The following is a 21,338-nucleotide window of genomic DNA, read 5'->3' on the forward strand; positions in this document are numbered from 1 at the left end:
TTTTGAAGAATGAAACACCAAAACACTTAACAGTTCAATCTTAACAGTTTAAACATTAGGTTTGTTTTATGCTCATACTTTAAAGAAGGTGGCTTTTTTCTTTAGAGTAACCATAATTAGTCTATTAAAAGATCTCTTCCCCTGAAGTTCCTGTTACCGAGTTTTGATAAATGGATTTCAAGAGCCTGGACGCACCATCAGCTGCCTCATAACAGATTTTTAAAACTTACCTTTCTCTCCATTGTAAGTGCAAATACAGGGCATTTTTTCCGGTGGGTTCCATAATCTAATAGTGCCATCTGCTGAACAAGATAGTAAGTGATTCTTTACACCACTGTAAGCAAGACCCCAGACTGCATCTGTGTGAGCAACTAATGTGCCAGCTAGAACGTTTGGCTCTGGAAAAACAAAAGTTCAGAAAGTAAACCTTTTAGTGAAGAAACATAAGTAAATACTTCTTGTACCTCAATATAAATTAAATTCCACATAAAGCTGTCATATATCCCCCAGCCCCCCAGGGCTGTTTAAACAACAGTTAAAATTCTATATTTGAGCTAATTTTGCAGAACCCTTGCCAGCTTTCTGGAAAAAAAAAAACATCAAAAAACAAAAAACAACCAAACCAGACAAAACCAAAACCACCAAACACACAACAACCAAAATTCACAACCAACCAAGTTCCCTGTTCTAGAATATTACACACTTGTTACCACCTCTCCCCTGAGGTACTGAAAAAGTATTATTTCTGTTGTGGAACACGTAAACACATTCTTATCTTCTTCTCCCTGCTACCCTATAGTTGTCTTTTATAGAGGCTTTTTATTCCGTTCTCTACCAGGTTTTGAGTAGAGAAGTGAGAGAAAAAGATAAATGGAAAGGAGTAGGGCCAAATAAATCACCAAAATTCAGTTTTGAAGTAAATTAAACACAAGCTGGTCTTGCACCACAAAAACCTCCTAAGAAGCTTTAGAGAGGAAAAACATCCTATTAGAGATCTCTCATTTTTAAAAATAACTTTGTCATTTGAGCAGAGGCAGTCTGTCAGAGGCCTATGAAAACTACAGCAACAAGCCTACCTGCAGGAGCAAATTGGATAATTTCTAGTTATTAGACTATTCTGAATAAAGTTCTAGCAGAGAAGTACAATTTCAGCTGTCCCTTAGTTTTAAGCAACTGGGTGCAGTGGTCTTCCTAAACTGGTACAAGATAGCACTGTTTCCCATTTCTCTTCATTGTGCTGCCACAGATGAAGCAGCCTGGGTGCTGTACTGGCTCACTCATCACACTGACACAAGGGAGAGAGGAAAATATTTTTGACTCTGCCCCATTCACACTTCAGACAGCCAGGGACTGCACTCTTAGAAATACACTAAACACCTCCAATTGCAGGAGATTCATGCATAGTTTCCCAAGCAGACATTAGTTAAGGAAACTGAGATGAAAATCAGAAACAAAGGACAAAATTTGAGTGCAGTAATCTTAGTTTTCTGAGAATTTCCTATCGGAATAAATAAATAACCAACAATTAGGAATTTTGGTTCAAAGTAGTAAGCATGCTTCTTTAAAAAATAAGAGTTACGAATAATTTTTTCTTTTTAAACCTCAGAAATTGTCAGTCTTCCTATTACAGTTCCATACAAAGTATCCCACTAAGGGAAGTCAGAAGAAGTAATGTTTACCACACACAAAAAGTTGAAACCACACAACTGAGTTGATAAATGGCAGCTACAGTTCACAAAAGCCTTAGAAAACAGATTAATATCAAGCAGAAAAAATAATGTTGAAGACAATGGTCATGAGTTGTCTATCTTTAATAGGTACTTACCATAGGTATCATATGGATCCACGTTAGGACTAGGCATGTTCCACCACTGGATGGTTGCATCAATACCACCGCTGAAACACTGTTCTCCATTGGAACTAATTGCCAATGACAATACAGGTCCACTAATGGGAGAGATAAAAAGCTTACTGTTAATGCCTACAGGATAGATCTTTCCTTGTTTCAGACTAGTTCGTACAATCTGCTTTCCCAAGACCATGGGGTGAACCACAAGCAGAAATGAGAATATTTGCTAAGGTGTGTAATGAACTACCATCTGCACATGAAGCAGGCAAGCAAGAGACAGCAAAAGAGGAAGAGTTGACACTGCAAGAGAACTGACTGCAGCTATCAGAACTCAAGTATTAATCAACTTTTTGATTACCCCAACTATCTCACTGATTTCCAAGTTCCTGCAGGTGTGAGTGGCACATCTATGTGAATGGCACACCCATGCCCTATCTACTATTTTGGTCTATCCTGACCAGTTCTCTTATTCTTGTCAAGCTCCTAAGAGAATTCAAAACCCTTCTATTCACTTGCCTGATATTCTGAACTGTCCCTCACTAAATCTGCATTCAGTGGGGTGGGGTTTTTTGGGACCTGATGATTACATCTGTACTTTTAATTTCTCAGTCCTGCATCTGAAGATACTAGGCAAGACCAATAAGTTCTACTTTATTTATTTTCTTAACATACTATACATAAACTTCACAGTCAAAGACATGGACATCACTCAGGTGATTTCACTGTCCTCTTCTAGTCTCTCCTTTCCACTGTGACTAACCACCACAGTTCCTACTTCCTATTACTCTTGTTTTAACATTGACAGTGCAATTCCTGACATAGACTCAGTATTTACCAGTTTTTACGGAGGATAACAGACCTTTTCTGTATGATGCAAAACAGAATACATTTGTGGCTTTTGAACTGAAGTGTCTTATGGATTCACGAGTTGATGACAATAAATTTATCAAGCACTAATTGTGTCAAACACTTACATGTGGGCCCTAAATGTGTAGATGGGTTCTACATCTAAAGAGGCACTCCTGAAAGAGAAAGAAAGAGTTATTATGCTACTTGAAATCTCTACTGAAAAAGTGTGAAAACATTTAAGAGTTTAATCAATTTCAAAGGCATTTAAAACAATTGATGTTTTGTGAAAACCCATATACTTGCTTTTTGGCAGGAACCGTTTTCTGCAAATTCCAGAGTTTTAGAGTATGGTCCTCAGAGGCTGTAACCAGCACAGGCTCTACAGGATGAAAAGCTAATGCCCGCACTCCGTCAAAATGACTGCGTAGCGTATACTTCGGGTTCCATGTCTTTCGGAAGGCATCTTTATTAGCTGGCAGCTTAAAAAAAGAAAAAAAAAGAAATTTTATCTTGGGTTTAAAAATATGCATGATATATCTCTCCCTGCATTTTAGGAAAACGTGCTATTTTTGGTTCAGCTACAACATGCTCAATCTTTAGTTTGCATTCATCAACTGATCTTCTGATATGCATCTGTAACTTCCTCTCTGCATGCAAAGAAGCCAGAAAATCGTTTCTATTTTAAGAGTTTCTTTTGTCCCAGAGTGGAATGGAGTACAGTGCTGAATACACAGACAAGAAGCCTCAAATTTAAAAAACTAGTTTTAATACTTTTGTGTGAGGATACTTTCATTCTTCTTCCCGAAAGAAAGATAAAGGGGTTTCATTGCTTATTATGTTCTCTGCACCCAAAAAAGCAATTACAACTGTCAAAAGCTCAGTGAGGCACAACAAAAATGAGCTTCAGGTCTGTAGTGAGTGGTCTTTCTCACACAAGTAACTTGACTGAGAATAACAGCAATATATTAACATATTCTTAAATACTTCTACACAAGAAGGTACATACACAAAGCCAGGTAATATAAATTTCTGTACGTATTTGTAATTATTTTAAGCATACAATTAAATTTTTTTTAAGTCAGTAATGAATTAATATATTTGTAACACAATAACTTAATTACTTTGTGAAGCAATAAATACAAGCTTTACATTTATAAATTGTGAGTATCCAGTTCATATCTTAACCTAAAAAAGGCCTACAGCTGCTTAGCATTATTTATAGGTAACTCAAACATTATCACAAAACCCTCAAACTCGTCTAGTGACTGCAAGACACTGATATAGAGCTTTGAATAAAAATCATACTATGCAGATAGTAGACCCTTAAAAAGCTACATCCCACTTGCCCCAAGCCTCTATCATAAGGAGAAAAATATATGCAGGTACTTCTCTCTTCCTCTCAAGTAATTATAAAGTAAGTTTAGAAAACTGACTTTAGTTAGATAAGTGAAATTATCAAACACAGAATGAATGGAAACTAATCCTATCCTCTGCCCTACACTATCTAAAAAGCAGTTTCTCAACTGCAGGCCAGAATCACTTGGTATCCCAAGAGATACTTTCAGCAACACTATTCAGAGACTAAAATCTCCCATCACTAATAAAACCTTAGTACCTTATATCTGTCAGGACTGAAAGTAAATATATCATAACCTAACATATATTGTAATAATATCCTTGGACCAAACTTATATCCTGGACTGAATTACCTCTACTCTCTCAAACTAAATATGATTCTATATAATAAATACAAAAAGGAAGGCTCATACAATAAAATTTACTGAGTTACAGATGGGCAGACATTTGTTTTTCCTTTATATTAAGTGCAAACTATGCCAAATTCAGATTGCTATACCAGACATTTAACCTAGATTATTCTGATGGGTTGTTTGGTTTTTTTACCATCCAACAAATACATTTCATAACAAAGCATTTTGTTTCTAGTCGTCCTACTTCAGAGTATACTAAATACTGCAATATTTGAGATTTAAATTATTTAGCAGTATATAGCATATTATACACAAGCTTCATAAAATGAATAAACTTTTGTTTCAGGGCAGAGTGGAATTTTAAAGTTCTGCATTAAATGTGATTGATTTCAGCCCAGCCTGTGTTATTCACCTTGCTGATTCTCAAGTGGGTAAGAGAATGTGGGGAAAAAAAAAGAAAAATGAAAAAAAAAGTGTCTTCCTAGACAAGTCCTTCAGTATTCTAATCCTCATTATGTAATGAAATCAGCCAACTGGTTAACTCATGTTGCCTCATCCACCTGTGGTGGTCCTAGGCTTGGAGACATTAAAGCCACACAATTGGAAATGCCTGCTTTGTAACACTTACTCAGTCTAAGCCAATAAAAATCCCTTTTTGCCTTTGTTTTGTTTGCATAGGAACACAGGCAAGCAAACCTTTCACTCTCCTTTGTAAACCACCCAAAAAAAAAGTATACCTGAACTAAACAAACAAAACAAAAAACAAACAAAAAAGAAAACGAGGAGGGAGGAAAAAAGACACCAGGGCAGGAAGCTCTTCCTTGCTCCTGCAGTGAACACAATCCTTACAGCATAGTATGGGACATATTTCCCTATATCAACTATTCACTTATGCAAGCAGAGGAATTAGAAAGCCATAATAAGCAACTGTAGTCAGGCTTTTAATATTTCAATGCTGTTTATTTCTTGATAATGTTATGAGTGATGTGAGATTTCTTCATTTATGAGAGCATCTGAATTTGGACTTTTCATTTTGCAGCACAGAAAATAACCACCATTCCCTGCAGCTATGGAATCCAGGAATATACAATTGGGAGCATTTGATTTGGTAACAACATTACTCCCCCTCAGGGTACAAACAACTACATGCATTGACAGAAATATAAAAAAACAGATACTGACAAAGACAACTTGAGATGACTGTACTGTATTATAGTATCTAATGCTTAGTTGGCTGTGGACAACTTGTGCATTAAATCACTCACATAAAAAAGATTTCATCTATAGTTGAAAATCTTAAGACTTAAAACTTAATTCTCCATCTTGTCCACATGTCCTTTCCTTTTCAAACTACAACACTCATCAAGGAGTGATACATGAAAGATAGTGGAACCTTGCTGTGGCTTTATTTATTCATGTGCTATAATGGCTATTTGAAGAGCATGGACCTACTGGGCACAAAAGGCGAAAAGTGGGAATGTTAAGTCTTCTGGGGGTTTTTTGTTGTTTCACTTAAACATTAACATATTCTTCTTATCTGGAGGTTTACTGGAAAAAGAAGTGGCTGTGGATATGCTCACAGGTACAAGAGATTAAGATGCCCTTCAAGTACTGTTACAGATTCAAGGTTAAAATACTGTCTTATTGCAGTGCAGATTCACAATTATACAGAAACCATTTCAGAAATCAAGAACTACAGAGGAATTTTGAACCTGAAGAGACACTGTGATGGAAAACTAATAGCATCTGAATTTCAGTCTCTTCAGATTCACAACATCCCTTCTTAAATAAAGAAAATCCTTTCCATCTGTGGTGTTTGATGCTTTAAAAGTTATTCAGCCTCATAAATACTGCATTATGTAAAACGAACTCCAAATTCATAATTTCCAGGGGACTACTAGTTTGGAGTACTTGTTAGGCATCCAAGTCCTGGATGTTTCAAATTTAAGTAGGGCTAAACCAGTTACAAATGAAGCTTCTGAAAAAATTATTTGAAGTCTACTTGTTCCTAGATTTCATTGGAATCTTAAAAAAAAATGCTTAATTTTCTAAGCAATTGTACATGATCCTCAAGTCTTACACAAGAGATTCTGCTAGACATAAAACCAAAATCCTGAGGAAGTTAAAATGCAAAGACCTGAAGCTCAACTCTTCATATTATGTTATCTGGTTTCCCAGAAGTATTATGTCAATGAAATGAAACAGACAGCCTTAAAACTAACCTTTCACTATGAACAGGATGATATACAATACAGTTTTAGAAAGTATGCCAAATTAAATATTTTAAAAAGCCCTTTCATTAATTTTTATGCTAGTAATATATGACAGATAATTAACATTTTCATTTGTTATTCAAACAATAGAACTATGTAACTCAACAACTTGCAATAAAGGAGAAATCCAAATATTAAGTCTTATGTCATTACAGCAATTAACAAGAAAAAACAAGAGATGTACCTTAGAAATGACATTTTAAAAAACGCACACACACACACCCGAATCCACAAGACACTTTAAATACAATACAATTGCATTTAAATACATTACACTATGTAAGACTTACCTGAACATTTCCCTAACCAGACATCAGATGTTACCAGCCAATGAAAAATTCATGTAACGCTACTGGTAACAGCTTAATATAGTTAAAGGAATGCAAAAAAAACCCCAAAAAACCCCCAAAACAAAAAAAAACACGTCTGTATCAGTATTTGTAGATTATTCTGTGTTTTCTCAATACTCTGCTCATCAGTGTATAATTGACATTTTTATTCAAACACACTCATTTTAAGATATTAATTTGTATTTTAGGTCATTAAAAGATGTTCTCCCAGTGACAAAATTGCAGTTATCTATGCCAAAACCAAATCATTTCACTTGATTTCAATTACCCACATTACTTAGCCCATTCACAAAGTGCTCCCTCCTCCTTCCAAGTAATGGCTTTTGCTAATGAAACCTCTGGTCTCTTCATCTGTAACCCTCAGGGTGGGAGAAAGGAGACCCAACTATTATTGAGTCACTTTAAATATATAAAGAATATTAAAATGAAATTGAACTTACATCGTAACTGTAGTCTGCATCATTTGTTACTGTCAAGTCTGCAAGGTCTCCAAGGCCCAGTACACTTAGTAACACATCATCAGAACCCATAATAAATGACTTGCCTCCTCCAGGTGGAAATGTTATTGGCTCAGCTACAAAGAACAAAAACAGGTTCTTTAAGTCTCAATGTAATAATTCAAACATGAAAAACTGTATTATTCACCTCTCAAAGGTAAAGCAGAGTTTAAAATTGAACTTGAAGTACTATATACTACTCCAACTGAAGAAAAAAAGAGCATAATGACAACCACACAAATGGGCAAACACACATATATATTAAATTCCCAATTCTTATATCATGCTTTGACACTTCAATTTATTTTACAAAGGTGTTCAATACCACTGACAAGTGATTTCACTGACATTACACTGCAGTATTGAATGTACATCCCAGCTATCCAAATTTTCAGCAAAATATTTCATGTATTACACCATACTATCTGCCTTCTATCAAATTTGCAAATAAGTTTGTGCTTTAGGCTACTCAAGTATCTCTTCTTGCATGGATGAGTATTTCTCTCTCAGGCTTTAGGCCTCCTGCAAAACATCTTGTCTACTTTGATTTTTTAGATTTTAAAAAATGAAAAATCTATTACTTGTTAATTCCCTCTCATACTTTCCCAACAGGATCTTGGATTCTAATTTTAAAATATTCAATTGATACTTAGCAAGCTGTGCCTTCTGCAAGTTAAAACTTTAACAGTTATAATTTAGAATTAATACAAATTATATTTCTGAATTTATTTTATTTATTCTGAATTCACATCTAAATAAATAAGTTGCAAATATCTGGCTATGTTCTTTACACTGTTCAACAAATCTGTGTATCTTCTACCAACATATCAATTTGGCAATGGAGAACAGGAATAAAAATTTAAATATTGTAATACTTCAATGTATTTTAGAGGCTGTTTTTACATATCAGTATTGCTTTCTGTGCAAAAATCAGGACATTAGGTAGATTATTTCATCTTTACCTATGTGTGAATGTGAGCTTAATGCAAACATCTGGAAAAGATGCAAAATCTTATTTCACATCTTCAAAAATATAACTTACTTGACTTTTATATTTCACTAAGTTATGCTCTCACTTTAGCACCAACCTTTGATTCTAATCCTCTCAAAAAAACCTTGATACTCAGAGAAAAAGTTTCAGATCTCAAAAACATCGATATCCTGTTCTTTACCTTATAAAAACAGTTCTAAACAAGACTAATAACACATCCAACCTCAGTGTTCTGTATTGCCACTACATGAATGGCAACCTCATTATATTCCAATCCAGCTGAGGAAAGTCTAAGGCCACATACAAAGATACAGATGCCTGGCACTGCTGCATTTCTGTTATGGCTATGCAAAGAGGAGGCAGCCCAGCTGAATTTAAAAAATCAAGAATAAAACAAGTTCCAATGCTTTAGAACTACTGTACTGTTAAAAAAACCTAACATTATTAGCACAGGCAACACAACTGTACATGAGAATCTAAGACTACCATCCACATAAAAATAAAGACTGTTGTTCATACAGTGGAATAAAATGAGCAAATAATATTCTACCTATCCACAGTTAAATCTAATTAAAAACATTTATGATCTACGCAACATACATTTTTTATATATCCTTAACCTTTTTTAATTTCTGTTCATGTTTTACTAAAATTCTCCATTCAAGCATCTATTCCAAACCATCCATATTTCAGAAAAAAAATCTGTATTCCTAGAATGTACCTAACTATTTTCCCACATTTTTCTTATTATTTTGGGGGCTTTTTAGGAGGTGGTGTCCAGTCATCCATGCTTACTAGATGAACCCAGAATTTCTAAGGATGGGTATCTTAGTGAAAGGACATGAAACTGAGTATAAAAGGTGATACAAACAATATTTTATACTAAGCAAGAAATAAATAACATCACAAATATTCTCTGGGCACGCTTAAACTGTGAAATCCTCAACTGAATACGAATTAGGACCTCAGTTTTTCCTGATTCTTAATTGACAGAGAGTGGTAGGGGGGAAAAAAAGGCTATAAAAAAGACAGATGGTGTTTAAGTTTCGTTGTCATTGTTTGGTTGGTTTTTGCATTAGGTTTTTTTCCTTCTCTTTTGTCTCCCATAGAAAGACTCCCAACACTTTTATTTGTAATTTCCAAAACTGGCTCATCTCTATTGTCCCAGCCTCCTAAATATAAGTATCCATCTACAAACCTGCCAAGTCATTACAGAACAGAGCTGGTGACTGGGAAAAGGAGGCAATATCATAATTTTGAACTAGAGGACACTTCCCATCCCTGTTATGATGCTGGGACCCCTATTTGACCCTAAAGACAGGCACATAAGGTTTAAATAAGCCCTGAAGTTTTCGTACTAATCATTTGTCATCTTTCTGAAACATAAACTTTCATATGCTTTATATTAAAAATGAAACACAACCATAGAAAAACACATTAAGAATATATATTATAAATTTATATTGTGAATCTTAAATTTAGAAGCATATTTCTCAATGCTAAATTTGCCAATATATGTAAATGTGTATTTTCATTTATTTGTGCATCTTATTATTTTAAAATAAGATGTATTCAAATAAGTTTAAAAAATGGCTGCAAGCTGATTAAGCAAGGCAGAAAACTATTTCAATTATACTTGTGTGATGTTATAGCTACTAAAAACATGAGACCCACAACTACACATATCAAAACCAATGTATCAATAGTTATGCAAATGACACTTTTTACTGAATGCTTTTCAGCTTTAAAAAGAAAATCCAAGTTTTTTCTAACACACAGAGTACAATATTACCATCATAGCACTATATATGTTCCAATAAATACCAAGTAAAAATGTGATAGCAGTTTCTTTGTACATGAAACTAGGTGAAAAATGAAAAATGCAATGGCCAATCCTAACCAGAATTTTTCTCACCCTCAAGTTCTTGACATCATACAAAATTAAATCAAATTAAAGTGGTAATATTTGCACAAACTGAAACAGCTTTAATCTCTAATGTAATACCTATGTTCACATATGCTGTTGGTGTTTACTCTATGACAGGGACACTCAGATCTTGCTTTCCAGAAAGTTAGTATGTATGTGGTACACCCAATGCAGCAGTTAATGCCTGAGCAATTAGTAGCTATGGCTGGTTTTTCTGTCAGTCTACTGACTGACACCTCCATAATCTAAAGATATTAGAAAACCCATGGAAGCAGTAATTCTCTGAATACACTGGGTGGAGAATCCTGCTGCAGTTCATTCTGTTTCTGAAAGTCATGCAATATGGTGAAATGGAACCTCCAGTTTGTCATGGCCAAATCTATAAATTTACAGCATAAGAATTTTGTCACCTTACTTAAAAAGGCATAAAAAACCACAAGACCAACAACCACAACTTAAGAGTTACCAGATGATTCCCATATTTTACTTTCTTCCCTGAAACCACTTCTCCCCTCACTAAAAAAGAAAAAGGAGAGGAAAAAAAAAAGGGGGGGGGAGCTTAATAACACTTTGCTCTCTACACAAAGACAAAATAGCTGATGAAATGACAAAATTTACACACAAGTTTAAAAGGTAATGTACACTCAAGTTTAAAAGTTGAAAAGCTGACATTAGCAGATATGATGGTAGAGATATTCATACTACAAATCTTAATGAATAAAGCCCAAACTACACCAATAAATGAAAATATATGAACACATTAAATAACATGAAAATATAGTGCTGAGGGCATATTTTCTTTTAAAATAGTGTGGGCAATATTTATTAGAAGTGTAGCACTATGTTTGTTGTAAAAGAATCAGGCAATATAAGGCAGTGCCTATCAAATTCAAATTTAGCATCCATTAATTCAGAAATACTGTTTTGTCCAGTATTATCTTAGCTGTAAATTCTCTAAAAGAAGCAACGGCTACATGGCCTGTCCTTAACAACGAACATCTGTGTTCCTTTGCACAACATGTATGGCCTAAGAAAAATAGCCTAACAAAGACAGAGGGAACTGTAACTGCAGGGTCACATGTCCTTAATACCTTAACAAGGCTAAAAGGCAACATAAATCATCCGAACATAACACAACCTAAACATATGTCCACAAGTTTTAGCTACTGAATCTTCATCAGTAGGATTTATCAATTGCATTCCACAGCTAAATTTAATATTTGTTCATCTTTAAACCAAAACAAAGATAAAGATAAAAACAAAGATGAAGAAGAAGGTAGTAAAAGAGAAGAGGTGGCAAGAAAAAGCTTTTGTAAAAGAACTGTATGGAAGAGCAACAAAAAAAAAACTCCTAGAAAAACTTCTGTTTCTCTGCTTGCCTTATGACAGGCATTTGTGGGGGCAGGAATGAAGGAAAAATAGGAGAACCAACAGATTATCAGAATCAGTAATAACAAAAATTCCTTTCCCTTTTGATAGAGCTGGAACCCTGACAGGGTTTATGGGTCAAAGACCATAGTAAAGAAGACAAGCTTGAATTCATCTGAGTATTTCCAATAAATAGGTTCTGAGCAGAGGAGAGAATGTACATAGTGGTATTCTAACGTCAAAGTTAGTACAATGAAAATCATTCCTTTAAAGGAAAAAACTTAAAGCTGAATACAAGATTTTGGACTATTTAGGCAACAATTTGATACTAACTTCCATCGCTGAAGATAATCCTGAAATTTAAACCAATACTTCGTAAAGCAATACATAGTGCCTTCGTACACTTGTGTATATAGACCAAGAGAACTATAAAACTCGAACATTAAACTTAAGGCAAAGAGACAAATTAGTCTCACCTTTAAATTTTGTTTTGAAGTGCAAAATGTGCAGATGTTAACACTCACCTTTTTTCCTCCTCACTCAGTACCACCCTATTTGTAAAAGGTTTTGCTATCAGATGGGTCTGCAAACAGGGACTTAATAGTGAATAGTTTCAGAATACACTGCTGTACATCAAGTTGTTTAAAAATACTTATGAAATAACCCTGAGTTACAATATGCCACAAACTCAAACCATATTCTCATAAAACCATCTGGGAAGAACTGCAAATAAAATTGTAACGTGGCAGTCTGCAATTGCATTAAGCTTTATAGAGGGGACAGTGAATTACAGTGAGTGATTTCTGGAAGAAATCTCCTGCAATAAAATAAGTAGCTGAATTTTTTGTACCTTCCTCTGCTCTCGCACCTTCATGATCAGTCATTCTAGAAGAGGGTGACCTAGATTGATTAATGATTCCTGAAGGGATGTGGGGTATCTCATCATCGCCCAGATCAGCTATCATGTCGTGAAGTTTTGTCCTGTTGACTCCTGTAAATTAATGTCAGCAGCAAAGGTTCATTTGATTGCTACCGCTTGACTTGACTGAAGTCTAAAAATCCATTAAACTAATTAAACAAGAATAATTACTGATGGGACCTCCTTTAAAAAAAACAAACACAAGGCTTTGCTTTTGTCTTTGTATATTAATAAAATTGATCTTTTGGAAATCAAAAGGAGTTAATACATCAAATCTGAAAACTACATGCAAACAATTTTAATTCACTAAATTGAAGAATAAATCCTTTGCGTTCTGTAAATCTATTCTATAAGTTCCTGTGGGAGAGAGAAAAAAATATCTTAAAGCCCTACTGACAAGTCAAGCCAGATATTAAAAGAACATTAACTATTAAAACAAAATACAGGTGAATTAAACATTTGCTAATAATACTGCACAACTTTAACTATACTAAACAATTTAACAATGAAAAACAAAGCGCAAATTAAAATAAAGCTTAAAAACAAGGGAAAAAGTACAGACAACTCATAGCGGGGGTGCAACAAACAATTAACTTTCCCTGCTTTTGAATGGCTTTTAAATTGTATGAAGTACTTATTAAACACAAGTGCAAGAATGCTTTCACCACCTCTTAGAGACAATGCATACTGAACTGTATGTGCATTGCCTTCATGATGTAGACACTAACAAACAATAGTAGATTACTGTTTTTTTTTATAATTTCATTCCTGCTTCCACCTTGCAGCTCGCATCTCAAAAAGTCCAGCCTTGATCATAAAGTGAAATTTCAGTGACAGATTCTCTTTTAAAAAAATGACCCATAACAATACAAGACATAACCAGCTTTTAATTGATAAGAGCATCCTTCCTGGGACTGCAGACAGTTATACTGCAGAACATTTAACATGAATAAAACCATCATCCAGCCTCCAAAAACTATGCTTTTAAGTTTGCTAAAATATGTCTTTAGTATCGTTAAAAAGGCTTAAATCTAAGCTAAGCGATCTCAGCTAATGAAGTGAGTATAAAATAACAAAAAATGAGGAATGTCTCTTGCAACAACTCTTTTCTCTAAGAGCCCCCAGACTGACAGGATTTCATTTCAAAGGTACACTACTTTAATTCCATTTGGCTGTCAGCCAGCCACCCATAGCGATGTATTTGTCACAAAGCAGTCTAGAATAGGTTGTGGTTAGTTTATTTTCTAATACTTTTTTTTTTTATTGAAATGTAAGAATTCTTCAATAAATAGGTTTTGGGTTATTTTGCAATTGATATAAGAAGGGCCACTATAGTGTGGGTTATTTTTTGTTCAGTTCTGTTTTCCTTCCATAAAAAGAAAAAACAAACCCAGCCAAAAAAAAAGCCCCACAAACGAAACCCCTAATCAACAACAACAAAACCCCCTAACATGACAGAAGAAAACCAACAATTCCCCAAAACAACTACAACAGACTGTTACATTATGCAAATGTAAGTGCTGACAGAAGACGACTTAAATTAAGGTGTTCCACCCAAAAGAAAATAAGAATGCAAACTAGAGATGTATCAAAACAGAATCAAATCTACTTCTGTTCGCTTATTTATCTCTACATTTGGAAAGAAAGTAACCATACCTGGGCTATAAAGAACTTGTTACAAAGACAACAGCCTAAATGCAGATTATGGTAGTTACCAGATGAATATCCAACAAAAGAATGTCTGTCCTATTATGCTGTCTTCTGTTGTAAGAAGTGAGAGTCAATGCACATTTATTTACTCTTTGTGACTATATATATACTACTATACAGATAAATACTGATATTGGAAGAAATAAATTCTGACAGAGATCACTGCAGAGCAAAGTCAAAGATGAATATTCAGAGTGAAGTTCACAACTGGTAAGACATAAGATGCAGGAATAAACATGGCCCTTGACACTGTTTTCAATCTCAGAATGCTAGAGCTAAGAAAAAAAGTCTATGAATCAAATAAACAGAATTGTCCAGCCTTAAATACATACTTTTACTGATTGTGGAGTTCTCATTCAATTTGCTGATTTAGGGGCCATTTTTAAACCAGAAACTACTTTCATGAATGTGATGTAAACACAGAATTTGACAAACTGCCCTCTGACACTCTGTGTGAGCTCAGGGTTTCCCAAAGGAGAACCTAAAAGTAAAATGCAACAAATGGTGACCCCACAGTATTGTGATATGCAGTTGCTTCCTAAATAATCTGTTCTACGAACACAAGAATGTTTCAAAATTGCTTTAGATGAAGAACATACTCCTTTAAATTTTGATAGTGGAACACACATTGTCCAAAGACAAGATATATATATATATATATGCCAAATAATTGATGGTCAATCTGTCCTGCCATTCAGGGAACAAAACAATGTTACCTTGTTTTCAGCAACTTTAGGAAAGCAGACACGAAAGTTTTGATAATGTTGCAAAATTTTAAATTTTCCAACATTCCAGATAGAATAATTACTATTTTAAATGACGGTGACATCCAATTTAATCATCAGAATAGAACATTAAAATGCCTATTTTTGACAACGTAGTTATCTCTGATGGGTGAGAAATATGCTCCTCTCCTGGAAATTTTAGGACTTATAGATGGACAAAGATTATAGAAATCATTTATTGCTCAGCAGCCAAGGAAGCAACAGGTGCAGGAAAGACAAAATCTTTCTAGACAAGCTAAAATAATGTCAGTTAAAACACGTCTGGAGGCCTGAGAAGAGTTTCCATACAGGTTATAATGCTAGAACAACACTACTTGTCCCTGTTTTATAGCTCCTTAACTTGCACAAGGCAGAAAGTAGAAGCTAACTTGGGTGGTGTGTGTGAAAAGAAAAACAAAAATCCCCTCAAGATTTTATTTTGCCCACAGAATTCAGAACAGTTGTTGCGATTTTGCAGCCACTGTGATACCAGAAGTCTAAAATACTAAGTTTAATTAGAAAATTTCAAACAGAAGTCCACTTTAGTATTAAAAGGAGGATTCTAACCCTACAAAATACTACTTATGATTTTGGCATCAACTGCTGATGCCCATGTTAAATACGGATACCCATAAGCACCCAGATTACTATTCAAGTTCTAATTAAAACAAAGACAAGGTAAAAATCTTTACTTCAAAGATTTTCTATTTGATGTGTGTGTACGTGCAACTCATGCAAAACTGCTGAAAAAACAAACATGCACTGAATTTTCATTTGTTAGTTGTTAAAAAAGAAATTCAAATCTTAAACAATTCTTCATGAAGCATTATATTCTAACTTAGTTAGTACATAGCCACACAATTTCTGAAATCAAGAAAAAAATTTACTAAATTACTGCTAGAAGCTGTTACAATATACTTCCAAAATAGAAACAGGCAACAAGGAGCTTCTCTATGTTGACTTAATAACACTTTGTCAACTAGGAGCTTTGTGTAGTTAATGCTACAAGTTACAAAAGCACTTTTACCAGGTAGTTCTGTATTGAAGTTTGACTTAACTTAACTTACATAGTTCAAACAGGTCAACTGGTTTGAAAACTCTTAGAAAATAAAGAGGTATCAAAAAAAAAAAGTGGTAACTGCACAGAAAAGGGCAGCATAAAACAAAGCTTATATGCTAAACAAAGCCAAAAAAGACTTCGTATTTATTTTATAGTAATTTTTAAGTTCTCATTGCCTTAGATTGCCAAAATAATCACAAGCAATTATAAGTAGCAATTATAGCCTGATTCAAGATCACATAAAAAAAAAAAAAGAAAGAAAAACAACCCAACAGGAACCCCACCTACAATAGTACCTTAGTATTATACTTTCCCTACAAGAAGTTTAAATCTTTCAGAAAATTTCTCAGAGCAGAAGTACCCTCAAAATGCAAATATCTCATTATTTTTGCATTACACTTGAAAACATTTAGTTCTCTTCACCTACTTACCCTTAGATTTTTATGTTTTCAGTATTTCTCATATAGGAAAAGGCTGTCAAAGGTTTTGACATTCACATTCAGCAGGTAGAAAGTTAAAGTTAGTTGCCCCCATTACAGAAATTATGCTTAAAAACAACAAAAACAAACAAAAAAACAAAAAAACAACTTGTGAGAAAAAAATGTCTTCTATATAAGAAAGGCAAAGAAGCGTTGCATTACAAGATTCAGAATCTGCACTTACTCTTTACCCCTTTCTTCCCCTTTCGTTCCTTCTTGTACTGTTCCTTCAGCTTACTTATTAGTCCCTGGTCTACATCCCAAACCTCAGCAGTTGGGGACAGGTCATCTTTGTCTACATGCAGCATATTATTAAAAGAAAAAAAATCAGCAATTGGCAATGCAAGCTGTTGGCGACTTACTATCATAGCTGTATAAGAGCATTAATAAAAGTTCTTAATAAATCTTTACTTTAAAGGTGCAGTCTCAGTTTTAAGTTTACAAAACACTGTCTCGTTTCATAGTTTTGCAAAGTACTGTATAATAGCAGTCATAAATTTGAAAATTTTATGCAATTTTGTTACAAAGGAGCAAACAAATTCTGCTTCATAAGTAACTGTCTCTGTTAGATAATTCAAGATATAAAAAAGATCATTGGTTCAGAATTGATTACTGCATCTTTAGAAAGACAGTGTTAAGAAATTATTCAGCCAGTGTTGAATAAGCAAAAAAAAGTTTTCATGCTATATCTCTCCCAAAAATGCAAGCTGAGTAAGTCAGTGCCAGTTTATTCATGAAGACCACCATGCATCCTCTCACACTCATTCTACATGCACAAGAAGATACCTTGGTCCTACATACAATCAGAGAATTAAGTGTACAAATACAGCTTTTTACATAATGAAGGAAAGTAATTCGTGTAAGTGAATAAATTGACAACCCACTGCATTCCAGCCATAGAATTATAATTAGCAGAAGTACAACATTCAGTTTCAGATGTCTTTTTTTATTTGACAAATATTGCAGTCAATAATTCTCCAAGAAAAGTCAAGTCTGCTTTTCTAAACTGCCCATCTCAAACACTTCTGTAAACAAACAATAAATAAATTAAGACTTGTTTCTGAGACAAGGCAAATTAAATGGGCAGAAACACTTTTGCTAGAAGACAACTAGGCAGCAACCAAACTCGGTTTGTGTGCCAGTTAAGCACATGCTCACCAATTCTTTAGGCATATATAACAATGCCTCAGTATTTTCATAAACAGCAATTTTTGAAGGTATAACCATTACAATCACAAAACTGCACAAAAGGAGCCACAAACAGCAGACACAAAGAAACCCACATTTAGGATGTAAATCAGTAGGAGTTATTCCAAGTATGTGTTACATGACAAAAATATGGCAAACGAGAAGATTTCCTAGGATGCTGATGCATCTGCCAAGAGACCGTGATTTAAATCAGGACAATGACAGAACACAATCTTGATCAAAGAGGTGAAATATAGAAACTGCAAGAGTGCTGAAGGCATGAAATGGGCTACATAATGCCACAGTTCTGAGCTGTCCACTAAGAACTATAGAGAGAGGGATGTAACAACAGCATCCTACAATTAACTGCAGCTACAACTACGAAATTGCAAACACAACAAATTCCATCTTTATGATCACCAAACATCGACAGAGAAGAGTAGTGATTAGTCAGGAAATACAAGAGGCAGAGAAAGATAAGTCAGAGGATATACCCAACCAGAAGAGGAAGGAAATTAGAAAAAAAACAAACACAAAAAAACCACCCCAAAACCTAATGAAAGGCAATTCAGTTAAGAACAAAGTAAAATTAAAAAATCCAAAGCACTATTAATAAAACAAAAATATTCAGCTAGATTGTAGCACTTCAGAAAAGCATTTGGGAATGAAATACACCTAATATAAATGTAATGCTCTTTAAAAAAAGAAGCTACAACAAAACTGTCATTCTGATAATGTCAAAAGCCCACATAATTTACTAATGGTGATGACAAAATGGAAGTAATCTTTCCAGCCTGTGTTCTATACTAGAAGTTTAGAAAATGTCTGTAGATTGCAAAACAAACAAGGCATTTAAATATCATGACAAAGAATTTGAAGGAACTGGGCTCATTCAATCAAGAGAAAACAGGAAAAACGTAAGCCTGCTAACATAAATACTCAAAACAATGCTATCAGCTGCTGAAATGTAGCTCGTAAATAGAAAAATAATAAAATATTACCTAGTTAATCACAGAAGCTATGAAAGTTTCAATGAAGATTTTGAGGAAAACCCAAAATCTCTCAGGTATGCCTGGGCATGCTTAGCTATTTCAGAACACAGCCATAGAATTAGATGACCCTGGTAATTCCCTCCTCGTAGCAAACTTCCTCAAATTGCCTGCAGTGTTTGTAAGCCACACTAAACAGACATTAGGACAGTGCAGAGGATCCAAGATATCCAGTAAAATTTAACTGAGAAAGGAATTTTGTTTTTTTAATAGATACTTATTTATTTAAAAGATGACCTAAGATACACTGAATTCCAGTCACACTCTGCCACATAGAATTCTGGACACAATCTTTCATTCTCTGACTCACTGTCCATCCATAAGCAGAACTTGTGTTTCATGGAGAGGAGAAATTTAGTCATGAGGTCAAAGTTACTCATCGAAATCATAAGTAAAATAAAAAGACTTCATAATATGTTAAATCTGTAATATGAAACGTAATACATAATAATATGGATTTATTCTCATTTTGCTTAAGCAAAGTTCTATGTGCATCTTTTTCCTGATGGTACTCTGTCGTTAGAAGACATTTACAAATATTAAATCTACAACAGTTTTTGAATGCATAATTTTTTTATTTAACACTGTTTGAATTTGCTCATTTTTCATTATTTTGATAAGCTGTCTCTAAGTGAAGCATGTTGCATGACAGGACACTTTAAATCACAATGCCTGAAAAGAAACTAAGACTCAAAGTATATTAAATGAAGCACTTAAATTAAAAAAGGTGCTCATAAAAAGCTGAATTATAGGGAGGGAAAAAAGCAACCCGAACTTCCACATTCAATGACTCATTTCCAGAAGTCTCCAATAGCAAAAATGTAACTATAACTAATTAGCATATTTGAAGTTACATGTGAAGATAATACTCTGATAATCAATTAGATAAAGAAATAAAGAAGGAGTAGGCAATAGGTTTAGATTCTAAATAATAGGAGTTTGTTTCTAGATACTAAACAGAAGCCTTAAAGAAATCCACATGTAAACATACACATTTTTTTCAGAGAGCCTGAATCTTTTCAAGATTACGAAGTGACAAAACGATACCAATGACAGGACAACTAAAACAGGAAGAAAAAAATCTGAGAAGAAAACAGAACACACCAATTATCTACATTATGAAGATAAGAAAAATATAAATTATAATTGAAACGCTGAAGATGATGGATGATTTAGTTATTTAAAAAGTAGTATCAAGTACTAATTTAAGTGAAGTTGCCCATCTAAAGCCATAAAATGGATGGACCTGGAGATTGAGTAATAAGTTTCGTATAGTTCAAAATAATGTGACAGGCTAAACTAAGTTGTTTTAGACAATACATTATTTTATTTTAGAAGGCATTTAAGTGAGACAATACTGAATTGTTGTTTTTGATTGGTAATAAAATAATACTGACTTGAAATGTTTCAGATTTAGACACTGATCTTTAAAGAAATGACACATAACCCCAAGACCTGATAGGCTGCATCTTTAAACATCCATTTAAGAAAACAGCTGCTGTACTAAAATTTGTGACATATTATGAAAAAAGCATTGCTACTAGAGGTGGAAGTATGTCTTTTGACTCATTTAAATAGTGCACTGGTACAAAAGATACAACTTATGAATATTGTCTTGACATGGTAAAACCTAGAACACATCCTTTTAAAGGTGAAATCAGTTTTTTGTTTATTTCTTCCTCCCTGCTTCCTTGACTCTGACATGAACATTTTGCTAACAATGGAGTTACTGCAGTCAAACCAGTTGCAACAAGTGTGTACAAACTCCCAAAATGTTCTGCCTCACTCTTGCCACAGGCTTGCTTAAACTGTATTAAAAGGCTTTCACACTGTTCTCTGAAAAACAGGGGGGGCAAATTTGATTTTTTAAAATTGATTTAAAATTTTATTGTATTTTATTCCTACATTTGGGACAGCAACTCAACTGCTTGAAAACAAGGTTAAAAAAATTAACTTGCAACATCAGCATTGCAATAAATCAGTCTCTTTATTCTGGGTAAACACCTGAGAAGACAACAGAGCTCTAACAGGCTGGACGGTAATCTTGGAAAGCAGTAACTTGGAATTTCAACAGACAAGCTAATACAGCAAGTTTCAGCAGTCTGTTATGAAAAACAGATGAATCTTTGACTGCATGAATTACAGTATCAAGCTGTCTTTCCTCCTATACATGATATTGGTAAGACAGAAGCCAGAACTTCCTGCATGAGAGGATGCATGAAGGGATGCTGCACACTGGAAGTCAAAACCTTGGCTTCAGGGCCTAGGGAACATACCAAGTCACTTGCCTATTTGGTTAAATAGAAAGATGAGAAAGAAACTAACCAAATAACATCACCTTCAGAGAGGAACACCA

At 34.2% G+C, this 21,338-nt stretch overlaps 1 protein-coding gene across 3 annotated transcripts in view; it reads right to left on the reverse strand.

The window, feature by feature from the left end:
* STRN3 (striatin 3) overlaps positions 1-21,338 on the reverse strand; it is a 56,448-nt gene that overhangs the window by 6,617 nt on the left and 28,493 nt on the right. Inside the window, exons 8-14 of one of the 3 annotated variants that reach the window (XM_030451612.1) lie at positions 16,930-17,040; positions 12,664-12,804; positions 7,471-7,604; positions 3,002-3,177; positions 2,824-2,871; positions 1,826-1,947; positions 231-398 (exon numbers count right to left, since the gene is read on the reverse strand). In XM_030451612.1, the coding sequence (XP_030307472.1) occupies positions 231-398; positions 1,826-1,947; positions 2,824-2,871; positions 3,002-3,177; positions 7,471-7,604; positions 12,664-12,804; positions 16,930-17,040 (900 nt within the window). The remainder of the gene's footprint in view (positions 1-230; positions 399-1,825; positions 1,948-2,823; positions 2,872-3,001; positions 3,178-7,470; positions 7,605-12,663; positions 12,805-16,929; positions 17,041-21,338) is intronic. The other 2 variants (XM_030451610.1, XM_030451611.1) reach the window with 2 other exon arrangements.

This window comes from Calypte anna, chromosome 5A, assembly GCF_003957555.1.
Source record: "Calypte anna isolate BGI_N300 chromosome 5A, bCalAnn1_v1.p, whole genome shotgun sequence".
Lineage (NCBI taxonomy): Eukaryota > Metazoa > Chordata > Aves > Apodiformes > Trochilidae > Calypte > Calypte anna.